We start from the raw sequence: 20,138 nt of genomic DNA on the forward strand, positions 1-20,138 counted from the left end.
TGGCGGGGCATTTGTTGTTAGTAAAGGTTGCTGAAAGATGCTGGATGCGGGAAGTGCAAAAGACCTCATCGTGGCGATCTATGCCTTGCAGTAAGGCGTCTACTGACCGATATGACCATGAATCGACACATTGTAGGGAAGTCGTGGTAATATGACTTACCTCTAGGGTAGAGTTCCCCAAACTTTTTCGTGTCGTAGACCCCTTGCCATGTTTTTCCGTGTTGGAAAGACCCCCTACTTACCTGATATTGATTTCCTGTAAATTTATTTGTTTGTCCCACATTTGTATTTATAGAGTGACGAATTGAACAAGTCAGTGTAAGGTAGCGAAGCTCTGAGACTGCGACTCTCAGGTTTTTACAAGTTCAAAATGTATTGCGACCACAAAGCGTATACCAACATCCTACAACTTACACAATTTTATAAACAAATATAATATTTTTTTTACTTCATAGGTACTTTTATAAATAATGTAAATGTTTTGATATTATAATATAGTATGATGTAAGTAAATAGGTACTAGCAGTGTATGTGTTGATATCCACTATCGTGGACCCCCATTTTATTTCATAAACACTCAAATTTTTTTTCGATGACGTAGACCCCTTGCAGGTTGTCGTAGACCCCTAGGGGTCGATATAGACCACTTTGGGAATCACTGCTCTAAAGCATCAGAATAGTGTTGTTTCGTTATTGATTGAGAGACATTAGAATCTAATTCTGTTTTGTGCACTTAACTATGGAATTGTTAGATTAAAATGAAAAAATATCCTTAAAACTAAACTAAATTAAAATTTGTTACTGATTCCATAACTTAAGGTAGATAAAGAAATAAAAATCGTTTTAGAGTTTCATATCATTTATTATTTTCTTAACTAATTATATTTATTCCAATCGTTTTCCTATTTTTTTTAAATCATTGTATCTATGAGATTCCGACTGTCAATTGCAGTTGTCTGATAGAAATGATCTTTTAAAATATTATCTATAACATAAGAACTAAAATGCATTTCCACTTATAATAATAAAATCATAAAACACCGCAAAATTATATAGTTATGTACAGGACTAAGTTTGACGGTTTACAGAATCATTTTTGCTAAAGTTAATTTTATCCCTTACGATGAATCTGGGACTGTATACTAGAGACATGCAAAGAAAAAGTTAAACCATACTCTCATGTGTTGGTCAGCGAACTGGATCCATCGCAAGGGACAGGTTAATAGTACATCAATGTTGGTGTATTTATATCATGATTACATCTCTTACACAACGAAAATATACTTCTAACGCACATCGGTCTCATCACACGAGCATCCGTCGCACGTCATCCGTCCACTAGGTCACGAGCACAGTCACACGTTCTCACGCACATATCTTCGCACAGATTTCGCATTTGGCAGTTTATAATAGTTTCCTCACAGTCGTCAATATTCACATAACACTCTTATTACAAAATAAACTAATGTCTGTCTTTTGATTTCAATTAAAACTTTTTTATATTATATTTTTATAATATAAGCTGGAGATAAAATGTGAATATTAACAATGTACAAAAGTGAGCTTCACGTTGAATGTCTACATGCCGTACAATCTACATATGAAAAAATCTTATTAAAATGGAAGTACTTATTTATAAATTGTTTTACAACTAATTCGAATCAATAAAAATGGCTGACGTTTAGTAACGGTGCTTCGAAAATACTATACTTCATAAATTTATTGCGTTTTATAATTACTCATCTAAATTACAAAAGAAGACTCGACGCGGAGACGACAGTCGGCGCGCGGATGCACCCCGCAAACAATTTTAGCAAAATATTTTTTGAATTGTTGAACTCGCGCCGTGCAGCCCACGTAGATATATTTTTATGTACACCACACAGTCACACTTTTTTACAATAGGAATTAAAATTACTAAACTAAAAATAAACCAGTCACTTAATGAGCTATAAAATAGTATGTAAGATTGCCAACGATACACTGGCCTAGTGCGCGAGCGTCCCGTGTCATTGTAACAATAACAAAGACAGCCGTAATGTTTAATGGTTGCCGAGGCGGGAAGTTGTTTTGCTGGTTCACCCTTTATTTCTTAACAAGCCACCTCGAGAACCATACCCTTGGAGAGATCAATATGGCTTCAACAGCGCGGCTACAATTAGAGTTGTTCATTGTTAACAAGAAATAATTAAAAAATTTGGTAATTAATTAATGCCGTTTCTAAGCTAAAAAATATTAAAGTACATAATTCGCTCATAGTGTGATAATCGGTAACGAAATACTACATATTCGCCCACCACTTTGTAAGTGCTTCAGAATGATTTGCGGAGCAAAAACTCCGGATTAGATAGCGATCTATGATTTGGTGTCCTATTAACAGTTTTTGAACACGAAATTTTCATGTCAGAGTAAATTAGAGTCAATTGGAGTGATCAATCAGCTGATTTTCGTTTTGTTATTTAAAGTATAATTATCACAGATAACATTAAAATAAAAATAAGGTTTGCATGTTGGAGTAGTTGCAGGATGTGCGAAAGTAACAAACACTTAATCGCATGTACCAACAACGAAATGGGATTCGTCAGAACCAGGATGTTTGTGCTAAGCGTCGCCATTTTGCCCGGGTTTCATTATTCGTCACTGTTTCTACTAAAAGAAAGTAAAGCAGTGTGACAAATAGATTTATTATAATTTCATTTATCAGGAGGCAAATAAATATTGAAACTGGTGATTTATTTCTTTTACGTTACTAATAATTTTCTTATAGTCATTTGTTGGACGAAAAACTTAACAGGTCGGTTGGATTGTGGAGGAATATATTCCCATAATATGCTAAATCACTTATTTGGAAAACCGGTACAGGAATAGAATGTAACGCAATCGTACCGAAACGTAGCCCCCTCACGACTTACGTTTGTGATTGGACTACATGTCTATGAGTTTATATTCTGCTGCGAGTAAAGCTTGCTGGCTTCACGCTGCGTTCAGACGCTGACCGCCGCTTCGTTAACCCTTTCGCTATGAGCGTCGACTATAGACGACATCCGCGCAACGACCTGTGTGTGCAAGTGTTAACTACAGACGATGTCAGTGTATAAGATCTTTACGCATAGTGTATATCGTCACTCCGACAGAGCACACCGACGTAGCGAAAGGGTTAACAATAGTGGCTCACTGTTAGTACTTTAGCTTCATAGATCACCTCGCTGTTCGTTGCGATGCGGAAAGGGAAGTATACAGGAGCGAGTGGTTATAACCCGCGCGAACTCGTCGCGACAATGCATGCGCAGACAGTGAGTACGCGCGGGCACGGGCGTGCGGACGGTGCGTCGCGGTCGGGAGCGGGCGCGCAGTGGCCGCGGCAGCAGCGCGACTGGCTGCGCGACGCAAAAGCGTGGGGCGGTCTGGGCATTTGCATGCGGGCGCTAGGGTGCGCGGTAGAGCAGGTAGGCGGTGAGCGCGGGCGGCAGCGCGAGGCGCGAAGCGGCGGCCCGCAGTCTCCCGCGCCCCACGCGCTGCCGGATAACGCGCCGGCACAGCTCCATCAACGGAAGAGGTTCGGCTGCAAAACAAGTATTGTCAATGTTAATATCTTTGTAGCTGCCACTTGAATAGGCCGCTTGCTGACCCGCAGGTCTCCACCGGCGCGAAAATGATCATCTTATTAGCGTCCATATTTGAGCAACGGCTGACGTGCAATATGTGCCACGCGACTGCGGGAACTTTCCACGTTATTATTTCCGCAGGTGTATAAATATGTGTATACCTAAATCATTATATCAACCGATACTGTCAAAGTTGTCGCAGTCTTCTTGTTCCGGTATTATTTGTACTTAAGGGAACAACATATACCAACATAACATCAACTTAACTTATACTTCAACTAATGATGTTTTAATCAATAAAGGTGTAAACTAATTCTTGAATTCTCTCATTATTGTCACTGGTAGCCAACTTAAATCAGCTTAGCCAGACTGACTTAAGCCGAAGCACTAGGGACCACAGATTTTATTCAGATGTAGGACGTCCACAACTGGACAAGTCTTTCCTATAGATTTCCAATAAGACCCGTTAAACGTATTTTTATAAGACAAATTTTCTTTACAATAAATTAGTTACAGTCATATATTAGTATATCGGCGCATAAAGATGGGTTCTATGGATGAAATTGTTTTTCAGTAATTACGATGTATTTTTTTTTGTAAAACTTTTAAATTAGGCCTTCAATGGCGTAGTTATGTTTGCGGGTAATGTTTTAGGACAGAACAGATAAGGTAGACAAAAGACTTACGGTCGAGGCCGCCGATATATTTCATAGTGATTTCTGCGTGGCCCCACACCGCGGACACGATGGGGTAGAGCGTCTTGCCGCGTAATCCGCGCGCGGCCACGCCCAGGTAGCGGCCGTCCGCGCAGAAAGCCAGCGTGCCCTCGTCCATGTCCAGCACAACGAGCAACCGATCCGGTACTAGGAACTGCTCGTCTGGCCGCAGTAATCCTGGGTACGTACTGCCGCTGCCGCCTGTGCCCTTCGCGTTATGGTACACCTGTACAAGAACACATTCGTCACATTATTGGTATATTTTATTTATTTAAGGGAAACAAACAGCAATAACAACAAAGTTAATAAATAGATAACTACACATTAATTACATTTGCCCGCCTATTAAATTGTATTTACATGGGTCAGTTTCTAACAAAAAAACTATGATCTATGACTGCGATTTCGATGCTTTGCAAAGGTGCCCCGTGGGGTACACGGAATTTTTTTAAAAGCGTGAACTTACAGTGGCTCTCGAGTTGGAGCCATGACGAAGTTAAGGTTGCGGGGAGTCGCAGGATTGCGTGCAGCGCAAGAGCTGTCACCATCTGTTACTATTTTCGACGAAGACTTATGACTTGCCGTGGGCGTCTATTGGCTAATATTATGATGATGAATGGCAGTAATAAAGAGGTTAAACAGAACAGAACTTATATACATGTTATAAATGTATTATGTTTACAGTGTGTACCACGAATGACGAATTTTATAAGAGTATTCTAAAAAACAACAAAGTATTATAATTTTACTGTAGTTGTGCCATTACACAATGTGAGTAAAAACTGTAAACAAATAAATACATAAAGGTCCAGGCGTAGTAGTGGTCATGTGCATTTTTTGGAGATTTCAAGTTTTGATTATTATATTATATTGTTGTTAAGTGTGCAAATTTTCATAATAGTAAATCTGTAGCTAAGAATTAAAACGTTATGTTTATAACATTTTTTTTAATTTGTAGTAGTATTGTAACAACATGTTTAATATTATAGCAACGACGATATTTAAATAATATATCTTTATAAAAAATATATAAAAACAATGAACTTAACAATAAGAGCAGGGCTCTCTACACTGCAGTAAAAGTTTCTTCTACGGCTTTTAAATCTTTTCACAAGCGCCTTATTTCGAGCCTAGTAATGTTTGGAAATATCTCGCAGTTCTTATTAATTAATTCTAATAGTGCTAATTTATTTCCAAGAAAAGTACAAATACGTAGGTTAGTACGTCTAAAGTTAAATATACTTTGTACCATTATTGTGTTGTTATCAGCAATCTTTGTACGAGGCGTCTAGGGCACACCCTCAGGGCCAAATATCCTCATGGCTTGTGCTGCTGCCCTATTGGTATTTGCATATTCAGAAAAATCTTGGGGGGTAGGGCTTAAACTTACGAAGCCGGAGAGCTCCTGAAGAGCCTCGGTCTGGGCCGCAGTGTTTCACCGGATTGGGAGACCGCAAAGCTCTTAGATAGTTTAGGCGGATGTTCCGTAGATTGACTAGGCTCTTTCATGAGGACTTTGGCTTAGGCTCGGGCTGTTACAGTTTCACAGAAATAAACAACTGCATAGCTCTTGTGGACGCTTCATGTGACTGGGCTCAGGGGTTCCCTTTGAGAAGAATTCGACGAGGGCTGTTAAAGGATATAGTTGTATAGAATGTCAGTATTACCTTGTTCCTACCCAAATCCCAGCCCCAGCTCTGGTCGGTGGCGCCGACGAGGCTCTGGTAGCCAACGGAGTGCAGCGGCGCGTGCGCAGTGGCAACACCCACCACCGCGTGCGTGCCGCGCTGTCGCGCTGGCCACACCACCTCCCAGCAGTGCAGCCCGCGCGAGTAGCCCACGCGCCCTCGGATGCAGTCCGTACTCTGCGCCACCGGGTGCCGGTGGAACGTGAGCGCATCTTCTTCTTTAACGAATATGTTTAGCGATCTGGAAATTTATTAGTTATCTGTTATTCGACTAGCTCCTTCACCATGCTATGCGTGGAACACCACTTTACGCATTTGTCAATAAGGGCCTCATTGGCAAGCTCATAGTCGCTCAACGAGCCATGGCTCTTCATGGCATACATGGCTCGTGCGTCATGACGTGCGTCAAGACATCTAACTCAAAGTAGACAGATGACCTCGTTAAGGTCGTCAGAAACCGCCTTTTACATGCCGCTTCCAAATAGTCCTATTGGAAATCTATGGGTGAAACCAAAGTCTAACAGTGGACCTCCTACGGCTTAGATAATAATAAAAAGGGCGACGAATAAGGCAAAGTTAATTCCAAGACGCACACCATGGCTGAGCGTTCGTCAGGGCAGCGTCGAAGATCAGGGTAGCCGTAATTAACGAAAATTTCCGATATGACACGGCGTAATTAGAAGAAGAATAACAAGCCACGTATAAGGCGTAGAACTTGTAAAACGTTTTTCTATTAGACGAACCTTAGACCAGCTGTCATCGCTGTGACGATAATGATTGTGATGATATTCAAAACTTGAGCATTATTGCTATGAAAGCGTATTAATTATTATTGTACTCGGCAGGTATCAGCATCTTACTCAATTGGTCAAGTCTTAGAGGATTTCAGAACTTTATTAGAAACACAAAGAAATATTTGTTGCTTCTAACAAAGATTAAAAATATGGATAGACCCGAGTGATTTTTAAAATAAAAATATTTCATTAAAATAACGAAATCGAGAATACCAGTTTCTTTTGTATAAAAAGCAATGTATTAAGAACAACATAAAATTACTAAAATTGATTAATTAATATTATTAATGAATCTCTCTAGAATCTGTAATGCATGGGACATGGGAACTTTGACCAGTGTTACCTTTTCGTTTTGTTCGACTTGTCGAACCAGACCAGCTGCTTGAAAACAACCTTTATCATCTACAACTGGTAATGTTGTTCGTTTATAGATTTTTTAGGTCTAATTCGTCGAGTCCACGGAGGTTTGGAGTAAATTTTTTTTTTATTTTTGTTATTGTTGATTTTGGTTAGTAAAAACCCAAGTTTTTTTTAAAAAAAATTTATAACAACCAAGTTAGCTAAGGGTGATGATTTTAAAGTTAAAACATTAAACAAAGTACCATATTGCCGAATACATTAAAATCAAATGACGCTCCATTAAGAAGTTTTAAGATATTTTCATTTGGATTCGCATTAAAATGCTCTAACAATTAAAAATGATATATCTAAAAACTATGTAAATAAATAATTATCTAATGAATTCTGTTTTCAAGTGTTCTTGTCTGGGACACTTAGAGGGATAGTTATTTGATAACAAACAGCATCATCGTCTGGGGTTATTGCTGACGGCATGCCTGCCAAGTCAGATAATGAATAGGTCTAACCTATAAACCCACTCATGTGAATAAATAAGTTCGCGAATATTATGTGTCAAAAATTGCAAAAGGAAACGAAGCAAAATTATATGTTTATGTAAAATGTTATAGGAAAGTTAAACAACGGGACTTAAAATGAATTCGTTGGTAGCGAGTCGACTACTAACTTATGCCACTCCGCAGAAGGAGTGAAAAAGAATATTTCCAAGAAGCAGTCGTGAGCGTTTATTATAAAATAAGACGAGAACTCGTGAACTCTAAACGGCTTTATTTTCTCAGCGTATTCGTCGACTAAAGATTTCTTCTAAGAATTAGCTTTTTACTTTTCAGGCTTCTTCATCCTTCGTAAATATTAAGCCGTATAATTTACGTTAATAATATTCACCTATAAATATTATGCTGATATACGACAAAAATAAATCAAATATTTTTTGTTATCGTATAATAATCATAAAACCGTAAATGACGTTAACATAACGCGGTGAGCTCTAAAGCGACGAAACATGAATATTTGAAAGTAAACGCGCCTGGGAGTTCCCAATAAACGGCGCAGCGAGGACCTAACGACCCGCCGCTTTATCGATAAAACAACCTTGTTATACCAAAACGTATAAAGCATCGGGCAAATTGTTTTGTAAACGCGCCCGACAAGGACGTCGTCTGCGAACGTCTAATGTCTAATTGTCGCCGCCTGTCCTTTGTTCCGCCGGACGTTTTAGGTGTCTATGTCGCTTTTTAAAACGATTACTCAATGATAATATTAGCATGACCGTTTAGTTATTTTTATTGTTTTGCTTTAAAATTTTATTAACGTTTAATAATAACTTATTAAAGAAGAACAACAGACTCGAAGAAAAACAATAATAATTATAATAGCACGGAATACTGCAGCCTTAAGTGATGATACAATCTACAAAGCGAAAGAGTTTTAAAGAGTATTACTTTTTATTCCATTATCCAAGTTTATTTATAAACTTCTTATAGTCTTTATTACACAGAATATTTTCTTCTAATGGTATTTTGTTTGAATTTAGAAGTAATATTTTGAATTCGTTAATTTTAAACATAAGTAACCGGCAGAACTCATTAGAATTGTTACTGGTAAGAAAAAAAAAACAAAGAAACTCATTACCTTGGAATAGATTGATCTATTTCCACGAAACATAACTACAAGCTATTCGGCAAATATTAGATTTCGATTACAGGAGGTCGTACCGAAATTGGGCGATCCGTTCCAGCTCTAGGATGAGGTAGACACCTACACAGACACACTCATACAAACCACGGCTGCGCGTGTTTAAATAACCTTTAATCTTGTTCTTTTACTCAGGTCTGTTTTGACTCGGCGAGCATATGACAAATTTAATTTGCCTATTATATGACAGAGCCAACGTTCGCGCAATTCAAAGAGTGGCAAAAATTAAAATACATATTATGTACATTCATCAATGCATATTAAGTATAAATTAAGCCTTTTTGATATAATGATGTAGTATCGTTTATACTCCTCGTTAGTGATTACAATGAATGTAAATCAATGATAACGTTTTCCAATATTTAGCAATGGGTCATAATTAGCACAGCGAGTATTGCGTTATAATTAGTATTCTCAAAAGTTATAATGTCTTTGTATTAGTAAATAAAGGAGTCTAAAGTAAAGAAGGATAATTTTAATCCATAAAGAGATATACGTTACCACTACATGTAATACGCGGAAAAATGATAAATTACGTTATGCTTAGTGCTTTATGTTTATTATAATATATAGAACGAACAAGATTACTAAGTAATTAAGACTGATTGACGCAAAAATGCAGAACTACTACGTGTACAACACACGGAACTAAAGTTTTGAGGAAAATAATTGTGTAGTTTATTGGTACACCGTGATTCATAATCGACATACGCAAGCAGCTGAGCCGCAGTGAGCTTTGTCTGCAAAAAACAATAATATAATACTCGGAACTAATGTGGTCACTGGTAACTAAAGGTAACTGGATTCCGATCTTCTTAGAATTCAATTAGGATATGCATTCAAATTAATGCATGATTTTATTACAGATCTTGATCCATAAAAGTGGTTTGAAATAGGTCTAAAAGCTTTAAAGGGGTTAATGTATACCTTTTATTTGTTGTCAGTTAAAGTCCAATATATCCAACGTTTTAAAATTAATTTTTGTGTACCATCTCTGTCCCTGCTAGCTTCATGCGACCAGAAGTTAGTGTCAACTCGGATCGGATTCCGATAGAAAACATGAGTTATGGTAACATATCAAAGAATGAAGACATGTACAGGTGATTGCACAATTTAATTTTAAAAATTTATAATGCAATTTATAACCGATCGTTGAGAATCGAACACGCTACATTCAGAATTTGTTGAAATATTATAGACCATATAGGTGTTTGATAAGTCATAGATGCTAAAATATTTGTCGAGTAGAAAAACTCAGTTGAAAAATATTGAACAGCGTTTTCTCATACGAACATGGATATTGGCGATCTGCTTATATGCTAGGTAAGTATTAGACTGACATGACATACGCGTTAGTATTTTTACAACTTATTAAGTATGGAGTGAACGGAAAAGAAAAACCGGTTCTAATGGCAGAAACGTATGCACGTCGATAAATACTAGATTAAATGACGAAGTTCGCCGCGTTTCGCATTGGGTTTCGGAACGAAAAGAAGAATTTTGCAGGTCGCATGGATGTTGAGGTTACAGAAATAGTTTATTGAAGCAACTAAATGGAAATAAATAATGCACAATACATAAACCAGAAACTTAGTGCTGTTCGACGAAATTTACTGAAACGAAAAGACATTTGTTTGATCTATAGTTTTGTATGTACTTTTGTAAATGGGGTGCATTATCTAAGATAAATTACATAATCAAATACTCATTACTGTAAAGGATATTAATAAAGCACATTTATTATAAAGATAATAACAAGTAAATGATGAAGTAAGTAGTACCAAATCTTTATTTAAAAAAATTAGGCGTGGGAAGCCTTATATATTGATGTTCATTCCATAGATCCTCATTGATATATAGAAATAAAAGAAACAAAATTTAAAATATCTTTATTCAAATGGGCATTTATTTTTGAATCGTCAATTATTTTAGATATTCATTTAAATGTTGCTCTTTTTAAATGAAATTTAATAGTTTCATGTAAAAATTATAAAATCAACCGTGACGAAGTCAAAAATTCAAGTTCCACATTTTTCGATCAATTAAAAACTTGAATACACTACTCTATAATTATATTTATTACTAATATATTTAAATTTTAGATATAATACTAAGAAAAGGAAGGTCTAAGATTTGTTGCGAAGCTTTATTACATATTCACACACTCAGACCCAAGAAAGATGTAAACTTTTAAATATTGAACAATTTAACACTTTATTGTAAACCATAGATTAATAACAAAAAAAAGGAAACAATTTATATACTGGTACACACACAAGAGGCAGTCTTATCGCTCGAGGCGATCTCTACCAGACAACCTTTGGGTGGAGACAAGAGTCATGAAACAGATGTGCAACTAAGAAAAAACGATTAGACAAGAATACAAACGTACCTGTCCTCAGGATTCCAGGCGTGTTTGTACTGGAGATCTGGATGCGCTGGCGGCGCGTCGAGCAGCGCGTCGAGGCGCGCCGGCCGGGGGGGCTCGGGCGCCAGTTCGCGCGCGACGACCGCCTTGAACGGCGCCGTGCACTCGCGCGACACCGACTTGACACCGCCGGAGAGCTTTTGCCCCATGTTCATTCCCCTGCAGCGAGTGCGGGCGCGCTTCGGCAGCGCCTTGAGGCCGCCGCGCCGCGCCTCCTCCGCGCCGCCGCCGCCCCCACCGCCGCCCCCGCCCCTCACTGAGCGCACCCCGCTCTTGTACCTGCGACAACCACAACCGCATATTACTATTTTTCGTCAGAGTGATCTAAGTCCTTGGCGGCCCCCGAATCCAGTGAAATAGCAGTATGTATCGGCCCCAGCTCAAGATCTCCCAGCGAGTCCTCATCCAGCCCATCATGATGCCATCTTTTGTAGACGTGGGTCATAATCATTACGGACCGCGGAGAGCGCCCGCACGTGCCCTAGCTCTCCAAGCGGAATACGCCTTGTGCCGAATTGATAGTAAATGGCAACTATCAAGGAGACGATTGAGTAACAATCACCGAGAACTCAGTAGCAGTCCATTTCAGAATCCAATGTAGTAATGCGTAAGGGCAGGGCGCAAATGGAGTTTGGCCCAAAATATGCCCTTACGTATCCGCGGAATATGCAAACGTCACTTGGACAGCAGTATTAGTCAAGAAAAAAAACTTATCTATATTTGAATTAAAAAAAAAAATCCAATTGCATGGCTAAAGATGACCACCAATAGGCAGGCAGAGTAGCGATATTAAGGTAATCAATATTCATAAAACATAAACCGACTGCAAACGACTGATACTCGTACACGTCAATTTTGACAAATGGTTTCATAAAAATGGCTTTTATAAAAGCCAACACTTTGTAGAATTTCAGAAATCAAATGACGTAACTTATTTGTCATTTTAATGAATTTATTTGGTACATACAACACTCATACCGATCAGACGGATTGGAATAGATGTCAAGATAAATCGTTTGATCTGGAAACGCGATAGCGGCAAATCAATTGGTATTCGCGAATTGGAAAATCAGAGAACATTTATGTTAACCAATCATTGCCATTATACATATTAGCCACTCTGCATTCAGTATGGTACAGTCTTATGTACTTATAGTGTACTTAGCTAGGTTTTTTGTGTTTAAAATGTATATAGTATTTCACATGACTTATCCCAGTGCATGGATTATATTAGTTAAATGGATGGTATCACGATCCTCAAGGTTTTGAAGCATTTTGCTTTTCTACTAATTGTGTTGAAGTTATTAGCGGCAAGCATGGTGATTGAATGTTTATTGGGTCTTAAAGTAACACTAAGATGAAATAGTATTATCTAACTGTATTGTTGAGGCTTTGGGAACTGGTTTAGTGGTTGGTAAGCGGGCGCGTTGTCGAGACGGCAGCGCCGATGGCTGCGCACGCGCATCTTATGTAACTCCGGCCGTGTAACCGTGAAAGTCGCCGCTCAAAAGCCAAGGTTACCGCGGCCCTGGAGCCTCGCTCTAACACATGCGAATGTTACATGACCGCATCTAAATTGGCCTCGGTGCTGTTTATTTTTTCCTTGACCGTGACGTCACGTATTCGGTAAATTTTTAATTACCGGATAGCGACAAAGAGCCTTTTGATTTGCTAACGATAGACTACGATAATTTGTATGGCTGACTTGAAGCAATCAGATGTAACAAAATGTTTAGATAGATAATCCTCTATAACTAAATTGTAATGTTGGTGTCCACCTAATAGGTACGCTACAAGGCCGTCTGCCTTTCCGTCATCTAGTGGCTGCATAACAAAAGCGGGAAGTGAAAGGCAGCGAATGCGTCCCCTCCCGCCATGTTACCTCCGGCCATATTGGCTTTTTAATCAGTAAAATCTTTCCTAGAACTGTAAATACAGTATATTTAGACGTTTGCGGTGTTTGATTATGCATTTGCAACAGTTGTAAACATCTCAGATAAATCTTTAGCTAGAGTCATTTTAATTTTATTATGTTTTAAAATTAATATGTATGTGTAAATCACATTTTAGCTACATTGTTAAAAGATTAGAAAGATTGTTAAAATAGCTTTAAAGGTGTATGACACTGTGATTAAAAGTGACACAGCACTAGCTACCTGCATTCCGCAGTGTCGTCGCCATCATTGGGACTATTTATATTGGCAGTAATCCGTCGAAGCAGATAAGCGGGCGAGTCCGCACGGGCGGCGGTGAATAAGCGGAGCGTGCACGCGACCGCAACGGGCGCCGATCGCTGCTCATTTCACGCACCATTTGCCCATCCGACATAACGCGGATAGTTTTTAAACAAACGTGATAATGATCACAACAGCGTACAGGTACCGCGATAGGTATGTTTCAATATTAGTCCGCAAACAGCGATGACATCACGCTGCAATTTACATCGTGGGAAACGTCGGCCATTGTATTGGTGTTATCAGCGGCCTTGTTAAACTTCTGAGCTGTGGCTACGCTATATTAGAATTACTGACAAATTGCATGATTGTTAGAAGATCTTCAGGTGATAATGTCAATGTAAATGTTTGTTTCAGGTAAGAAATAAGTACCAGAACTAGGATTTTTGAAGTTTAAATCTGATAAATGGATTAAAAGTTAATACATAGCACCAGCGGCAATGGCAAAAATGGAGGCGGTCGTATGCCAATAGACTTATGGATATAACGAATCGTCGTGTATGAAATGTAAACTAGAAGGGTTTTTGGAATGTGTTCAAATGTAATATCGGGCGCGGCCGTATTCAACATAACCGTTCACGCTCGGTGAGAGGTGAATGGAACAGGCGAGCGTTGCTAGGCCGACTACATTAGCGTGTGCCGGGCTGCCAACGCGAGAACAATCAACTAGACAAACGTGCTGTGCGCGTCGGAATTGTGAATAATGTATCCCATCCGTACGCCACACGTGTGACCCGGGACGTCGTTCTTGCTCCTTCAGCTGCAAGCGCTCTCCGATAACTTGACTGCTTTTCTTTGATTAAGTAAAGAACATCAATTTCTTTGATTCATCATGCAAAAGTTTACGTCGCGTAAACTGAACCGGGAATGAGAGATAATAACGAGTTACAACGAGCGGCGTCTAGAGTCTAGACCTTCCATTCGTCGCCTTATCGCAACAAGAGGAAGTAGTTTTATACAATGACGGGTTTCTGATCGACCTGTTTCCGTGTTACGAGACAGTGTAAGATGTACTTCGGATCTCCATTGTTTAGGGCCGGCGCGCAAACCGCATTGTCTCATGATTCAAAGTAAACGTAAGCCACGGAGCCACGGAGCTCTATGTCCGCGACGGAGCATCGTTTGCTTGTACAACGCGACTTACTGCTTGTTATATATCGCTTTAACTGAATCGCCGGAACTTGTGATTGTATTTCACATGATCTTTGACAGTTCATTGGCTAAGTTGGCAAGCGTCCCGCCTTCCGATCCATTCTACTTCCGAGCTCGATGATATTATTTATATCCTTAGACATTATTAGTTTTATATTCAACGTTAGTTGCCAATTTTATTTACAGTAGCGTACCGAAGATAAGAGAATACAGATTAAAATTCAACGTGGCGTACGCAAAAAATACTTATGGCAAAGAAGAGAATAATAAAAAAAAATGGGAACGTAGGTATAATGGGCGCTGTTTACTATTTTATTTCACTTTCTGGCAACGTTCCGTGATAATGTTTTTCCTATTCCGCAAACATTATGTTGTGGCCAATAAAAAAGTTATGCTTGGCTGTGTAACGCCCGCAAGTTCATTTTCAAAGCAAAGAGAATTTTACTTTTGAAGACATGTGCTACATTGACTACATGTGTATTTAGGACAATGCTAGTTTATAGTACGACGTGGATATAGCACGGATTACAAGAGCCATCTGCCGAGCCACCCCAGGGCATTCAGCCAGAACGTACTCCGCCGGCCGATGTCGAACTATAGATTCGTTGAAAGCCTAAAGCTTATTGTTTAGTTTATTGTATTGGCCTATGCTACTACAGCCAAATAAATTATTCACAATGCCTTTATTTATACACATAACCCCAGCCGGTACACGAGCAAAGAAAACTGAATAGATCGATTCGATTCTATCAAATAGTGATAGAAAGGAATCAACAGTTCCCCTGAGGACGGCTTCTCCTCGTTCTTTATATATCCTTCGGTCTACGGCGTTATTTTCCAAGGCGCTTAGTCTCAAAAGTGATTTTCTGTGTTCGTTTTATATAAATAAACCTTTATCTAAATATTAAGAAAAGAAAGCGAAGGAAGTATGAGGCCAGTGATTAAGTTGACAGTTTTAACTTTGCCTCCTCGCTCTTACAGCGATTATAGCCTCATTTCTGAAAGACAATTTATAAAAAGGCGCCAGGAGGCGCGATTGTAATTTATGTGCTATTATGATGTCTACATAGACGACGTTGTAATACACGGGAAAACAATTTTATTTTGTTTTTAGAGCTTAATTTTAAATTATATGAACATTATGACCAAGCGAGGACTGAGTTTATTAGATAATAAAAATTAGTATGGTTAATTATACCAATATTGATAGAGACTATTTCACAGCTTACTACTTTTATGCATGTGTGTTGTAAATACTTAAGCCCAAATATATTTATATTACATATTGGCAAAGCAGTGAATTTACTCATGAAATCAATTAAAAATTTTGTTTTCAAAATTGACAACGTTGGAATAACAAAGTACATACACTATATAACATATAACACGAAGGATTAATTTATTAAAAATATTTTTTAATTACCCACAGGCAGATGATATAAATTTGAAAAATGTTTAAATTATTTTTGGAATAATATTTTTTTCAACATTTTATAATTATCTAGTATTATTTAAATATAATTTTAATAGGTCAAGATGTAACTAAAGTCTCAGCCATGCGGGATGCTCAGACGGACCGATGCGAAGAAGTGCTCATCTGAGGAGTTTACACGAATCCTAATGATTTTTATACAACAAACGTACGATACCGACACACAGGCGGACACGGGATTAGCCGAGATAAAGTCTTGATTGGCAACATTTAATTTTGCGTACAAATAAAAACTCAGCTCACAAACGAAATTGAAACGTCCCGGTCTGAATTGAATACAGCGCGGGACTGCAGAGCGCGGATTAATATTAATTGGATCACAACACGTAGATTTATGAATTGACTGGATTTTAAACTTTACAGCACCGAACAGTTCTTAATTGGAGGACCCGGAAAGGTTTTGGAATAAATAATATTTATCGGTCGATAGGCATTTAATCTATATCGCGTTTTATGTATGATGGCGACAGTGTTTAACTTCCCGAAGATTCCGGAGGGAAAGTAATACTAGAAAGTTCAAATTGCACCTGCTGCGTGGGCTTAAATTTGTACAGTCTTCGATAGTTTCCAGAACAAAAATATAAAACTGTACACTGGGTCGCTAGATGACAATGTAAACGTAGCCTTCAAAGTTTTTTTTTTCATAACAGGATAATTGTGGCATATGTTTTCATCAATACAAAAGGTTTTTTACATTAGAAAAAGTAGCACATCGAGTTACAGGAAGTAATTTGCTGTGTTAATATAATTTTTAGGTTTGATTAAAACTAGTAGTTTATTTTCATTAAAATTAAAGATGAAATCGGAAGTGATTTAAACAGTTTTCCTAAAAATGAAACGTTATGATTATGTAATGTCTTTATGAGTTTGCGCTCTGACATATTATACAGAATTAACAATTTGCCAGTGGGTTCAACAGCATGGCAACCGCAACCGGTGGATATTTGAACGTCAACAAATCGCGAGGGGGAAACGAACGCCAAAAGCGCAAAGCTACAACAAAATAACTGCAACATTAGTGTTGAGCGCAGTCGACGTATTCAAAATGCAATTTCCGTCGACGATACTTTCTCGCGCAACCAACCATTTTCCTAGAATTTAAACTCGTGTATTTTTTCCCATTCTGTTTTCACAAGCAAAGAAACCGTTAGTAGACGTCTCAGTGCTGATTACGAAAATTTTAGGGTTGATGATTATAAGAATCATACACGCTGTATAGTATGTAAGCTCGTAAACATGTAGTTTAACTTGGAATTATTTACTACAACTTCAATCTTTTACGCAACCCATTTACTGTTGATGCAGCTTCCCAAAATGAGATGAGATAGACATTATTCTCGTCTCAACAATTTACGGTGGAAATGAAAATCTATTGATTAACTAACCTAATTTTAAATATATTAAAAAAGTTCGACAGTTGTCTTTTGTTCATCGTAATTCGTTATTTAGTCAACTCGCTTTTGAAGCTAAGGTGATTTCGACTACAACGTTACGTAGTAAACTGTTCTTAATTGACTGTAACAAAAGAGAAGCTTTTCATGCTACGATGATCACGTTTTTGTTTGGTTACTACCATTTTAGATATGAAAGAATAGACAAATTCCTAAGCGCAAATACTTTACTGCGAAGAAAAGACGGTTTCGTCGAATCAATGTTTTCATGTTTGCTTTTACGCTTAAAGCATTCTGATTCGTCGAAACGCACCCGACGTACTAAAGCTTAAAAACTGCTTAATTAATATGTTAATTATTGTAAAATAAACATAAGCAATAGATTGTGCTGCACGATTAAGAAGTTTCGAAATATTTGCTTACCTACAGACAGCGGAACAGTCTTGCAAATACGTTATTTAAGTGTCATGTGCATTGTATGGCCAATTCATAAATTCTTAAAAAAAATTCCATCCCAAGTCATCATCATCATTCCAGCCGTAGGACAAATATATCACCATAGATTTCAAATAAGACTGAAAGCGGCTTGTTTCCGACGTCGTCCGAGAGCCTTAACAAGGTCGTCCTTGCTGGTGGATGTCCTGCGCTGCGCTTGACGGCCGTTGGTCTCCACTTCACAATTCAATATTAACTACCCATAATATCAGAGAACAATGTGGACACCGTGCCCTTCTCTATCTTAAAACAGGTTTATCGACTCCATGTTATTGTACAATAGGTTTGTTTAAAGGTTTTGCTGTTTGCCGCAAATTTCGATTTATGTGAATTAATTTATATTTGTTACAATATATCAATAACTATACCGGACTGCGGATAAATAATCAGGCTATCGCACATACATACTACATATTTCTATTAGAGAAACGAATAGAAATATATTGTTATGACTGTCATTTAGGATTCATTTAACATTTATAAGTGGAATAAATGTGTAATCATGTAATTTAAGATACAGCCTTAGCTTAAGAACATCGCATTAATTGGATCCCTTTACTGCGTCATTGGGTCATTGCCATTGAGATGGAATTACGGAGATAAATTTTAACTAACGATTCGACATAAGTGAGAAATATTTGTTATGTACTTGTTTATTAGCATTACAGATATTTTTTAAATATTTTTTCATTATGTACACCCTACACTGCCCTGTCGTTCATGTCTCTCATCTCCATTCAAAGTTTGTCTGGTAGAGATCGCCTCGAGCGATAAAACTTCCTCTTGTACGTGTATATAATGTTTTATTTGTAATTATCTAAGTTATTTTGTTACATTTCTTTTTTGGTTTTTTTATATAAAGTTTTGGTGTAAAGTGTAAGTAATAAAATAAATTATATTGGTTTGAAATTTAAAATTTTTTAATCGGTGTAAGACACTATCATTGTTGATGGAGATACAGCTGTCCATTCATAACATTTGCTTCCAGTCGAGGAATTTATTTACCACTTTATATGTTTTTGAAAGATTATAATATGTAACTCAGTAACTTTGGTAAAGCTCAAGGCTTAGCGTAAAAAAAATACGCCTCCGTTTCTCCGAAATGTCCTATTTGGTTATTATGTTTTAAATTTAAACATCCATGGAACGTACAAAGACCTTACTGTGTGCGGCGTGTAAATAATTACGTAAATAATTTTGCTCCTAATTCGCGTCACATGTGTCCGAATCCCTTCTACAGTTTTCAAGAGTCGTTAACAAGTTATCTGCTAAACGTGTCTCGAGCAGGTTAGCTTACAAGTTGCGAGAACAACTCTGAGAACAACTTTGACATCCTATCTACTCAACTACACAAACTCTTGCCTATAAACGTGATATACGTACAGAATAAAATTTACCTACGCACGGTTAGAAAATGATATGCAAACCAAAGCATATTAATAATGGCGGATAATGTTCAGAAAGTTACATCACGTACAGGTGTAACCGATCACTTCTTGGGTTTACTTTTTTACAACGACGTACTTGCTCAACATCAAGCGAGTACATGAAGTTACATAACTGCGAATTGTCTGTAACCAAATTCCTATTATAACAATTGTTGTGATTAAGCTGTTGTTTAATTCTTTCACGAGTACAGGAATTTGTATGAAAAAAATTATCACCATTGCTAGCACACGATTTATTAAATAATCGTACATAATTAATGATGATATTTGAAAATATCAATTAATTATTTTGATATTTAAGGAGAAGGACCCCGACTACTGTTACACACACACACTCAGTCAGAAATAATAGAATAGAACAAGTAGTAATTTTAAATATTTGCTTTATAGTTACATTGGAAAATTGGCCATAATACAGTTTTAATTGCTAGTCCTCGATGGAAGCAGCTTGAAAAGGTCAAAGGTTGAGACCGCCCGGGCGACATTCAACATTATTCGAAACCAGAGAAAGTGTCGGCAGCGGCTCAAGGGTCGTCTTGCGAAAGACCCGTCTCCAAGAACATCGGCGACCCCGCCATATAGGGCAATATTAAGAAAATAAAATGATTTTGGTTGACATAATGAAATATACGATTGTGCTCGC

General features: G+C 37.8%; 1 protein-coding gene across 3 annotated transcripts in view; it reads right to left on the reverse strand.

The window, feature by feature from the left end:
• Positions 1 to 855: 855 nt before the first annotated feature.
• The window catches only part of gus (gustavus), a 97,152-nt gene continuing 77,869 nt past the window's right edge, over positions 856 to 20,138 (reverse strand). For all 3 annotated transcript variants that reach the window (XM_068761658.1, XM_068761655.1, XM_068761656.1), the window contains exons 2-5: positions 11,248 to 11,562; positions 5,989 to 6,250; positions 4,292 to 4,547; positions 856 to 3,562 (exon numbers count right to left, since the gene is read on the reverse strand). In XM_068761658.1, the coding sequence (XP_068617759.1) occupies positions 3,426 to 3,562; positions 4,292 to 4,547; positions 5,989 to 6,250; positions 11,248 to 11,438 (846 nt within the window). In that variant the 5' untranslated portion in view covers positions 11,439 to 11,562 and the 3' untranslated portion in view covers positions 856 to 3,425. The remainder of the gene's footprint in view (positions 3,563 to 4,291; positions 4,548 to 5,988; positions 6,251 to 11,247; positions 11,563 to 20,138) is intronic.

Source organism: Battus philenor, unplaced genomic scaffold (assembly GCF_028537555.1).
Source record: "Battus philenor isolate CCGP_79_NKW_IND1 unplaced genomic scaffold, ilBatPhil1.0.hap1 SCAF_15, whole genome shotgun sequence".
NCBI classification, from domain to species: Eukaryota; Metazoa; Arthropoda; class Insecta; order Lepidoptera; family Papilionidae; genus Battus; species Battus philenor.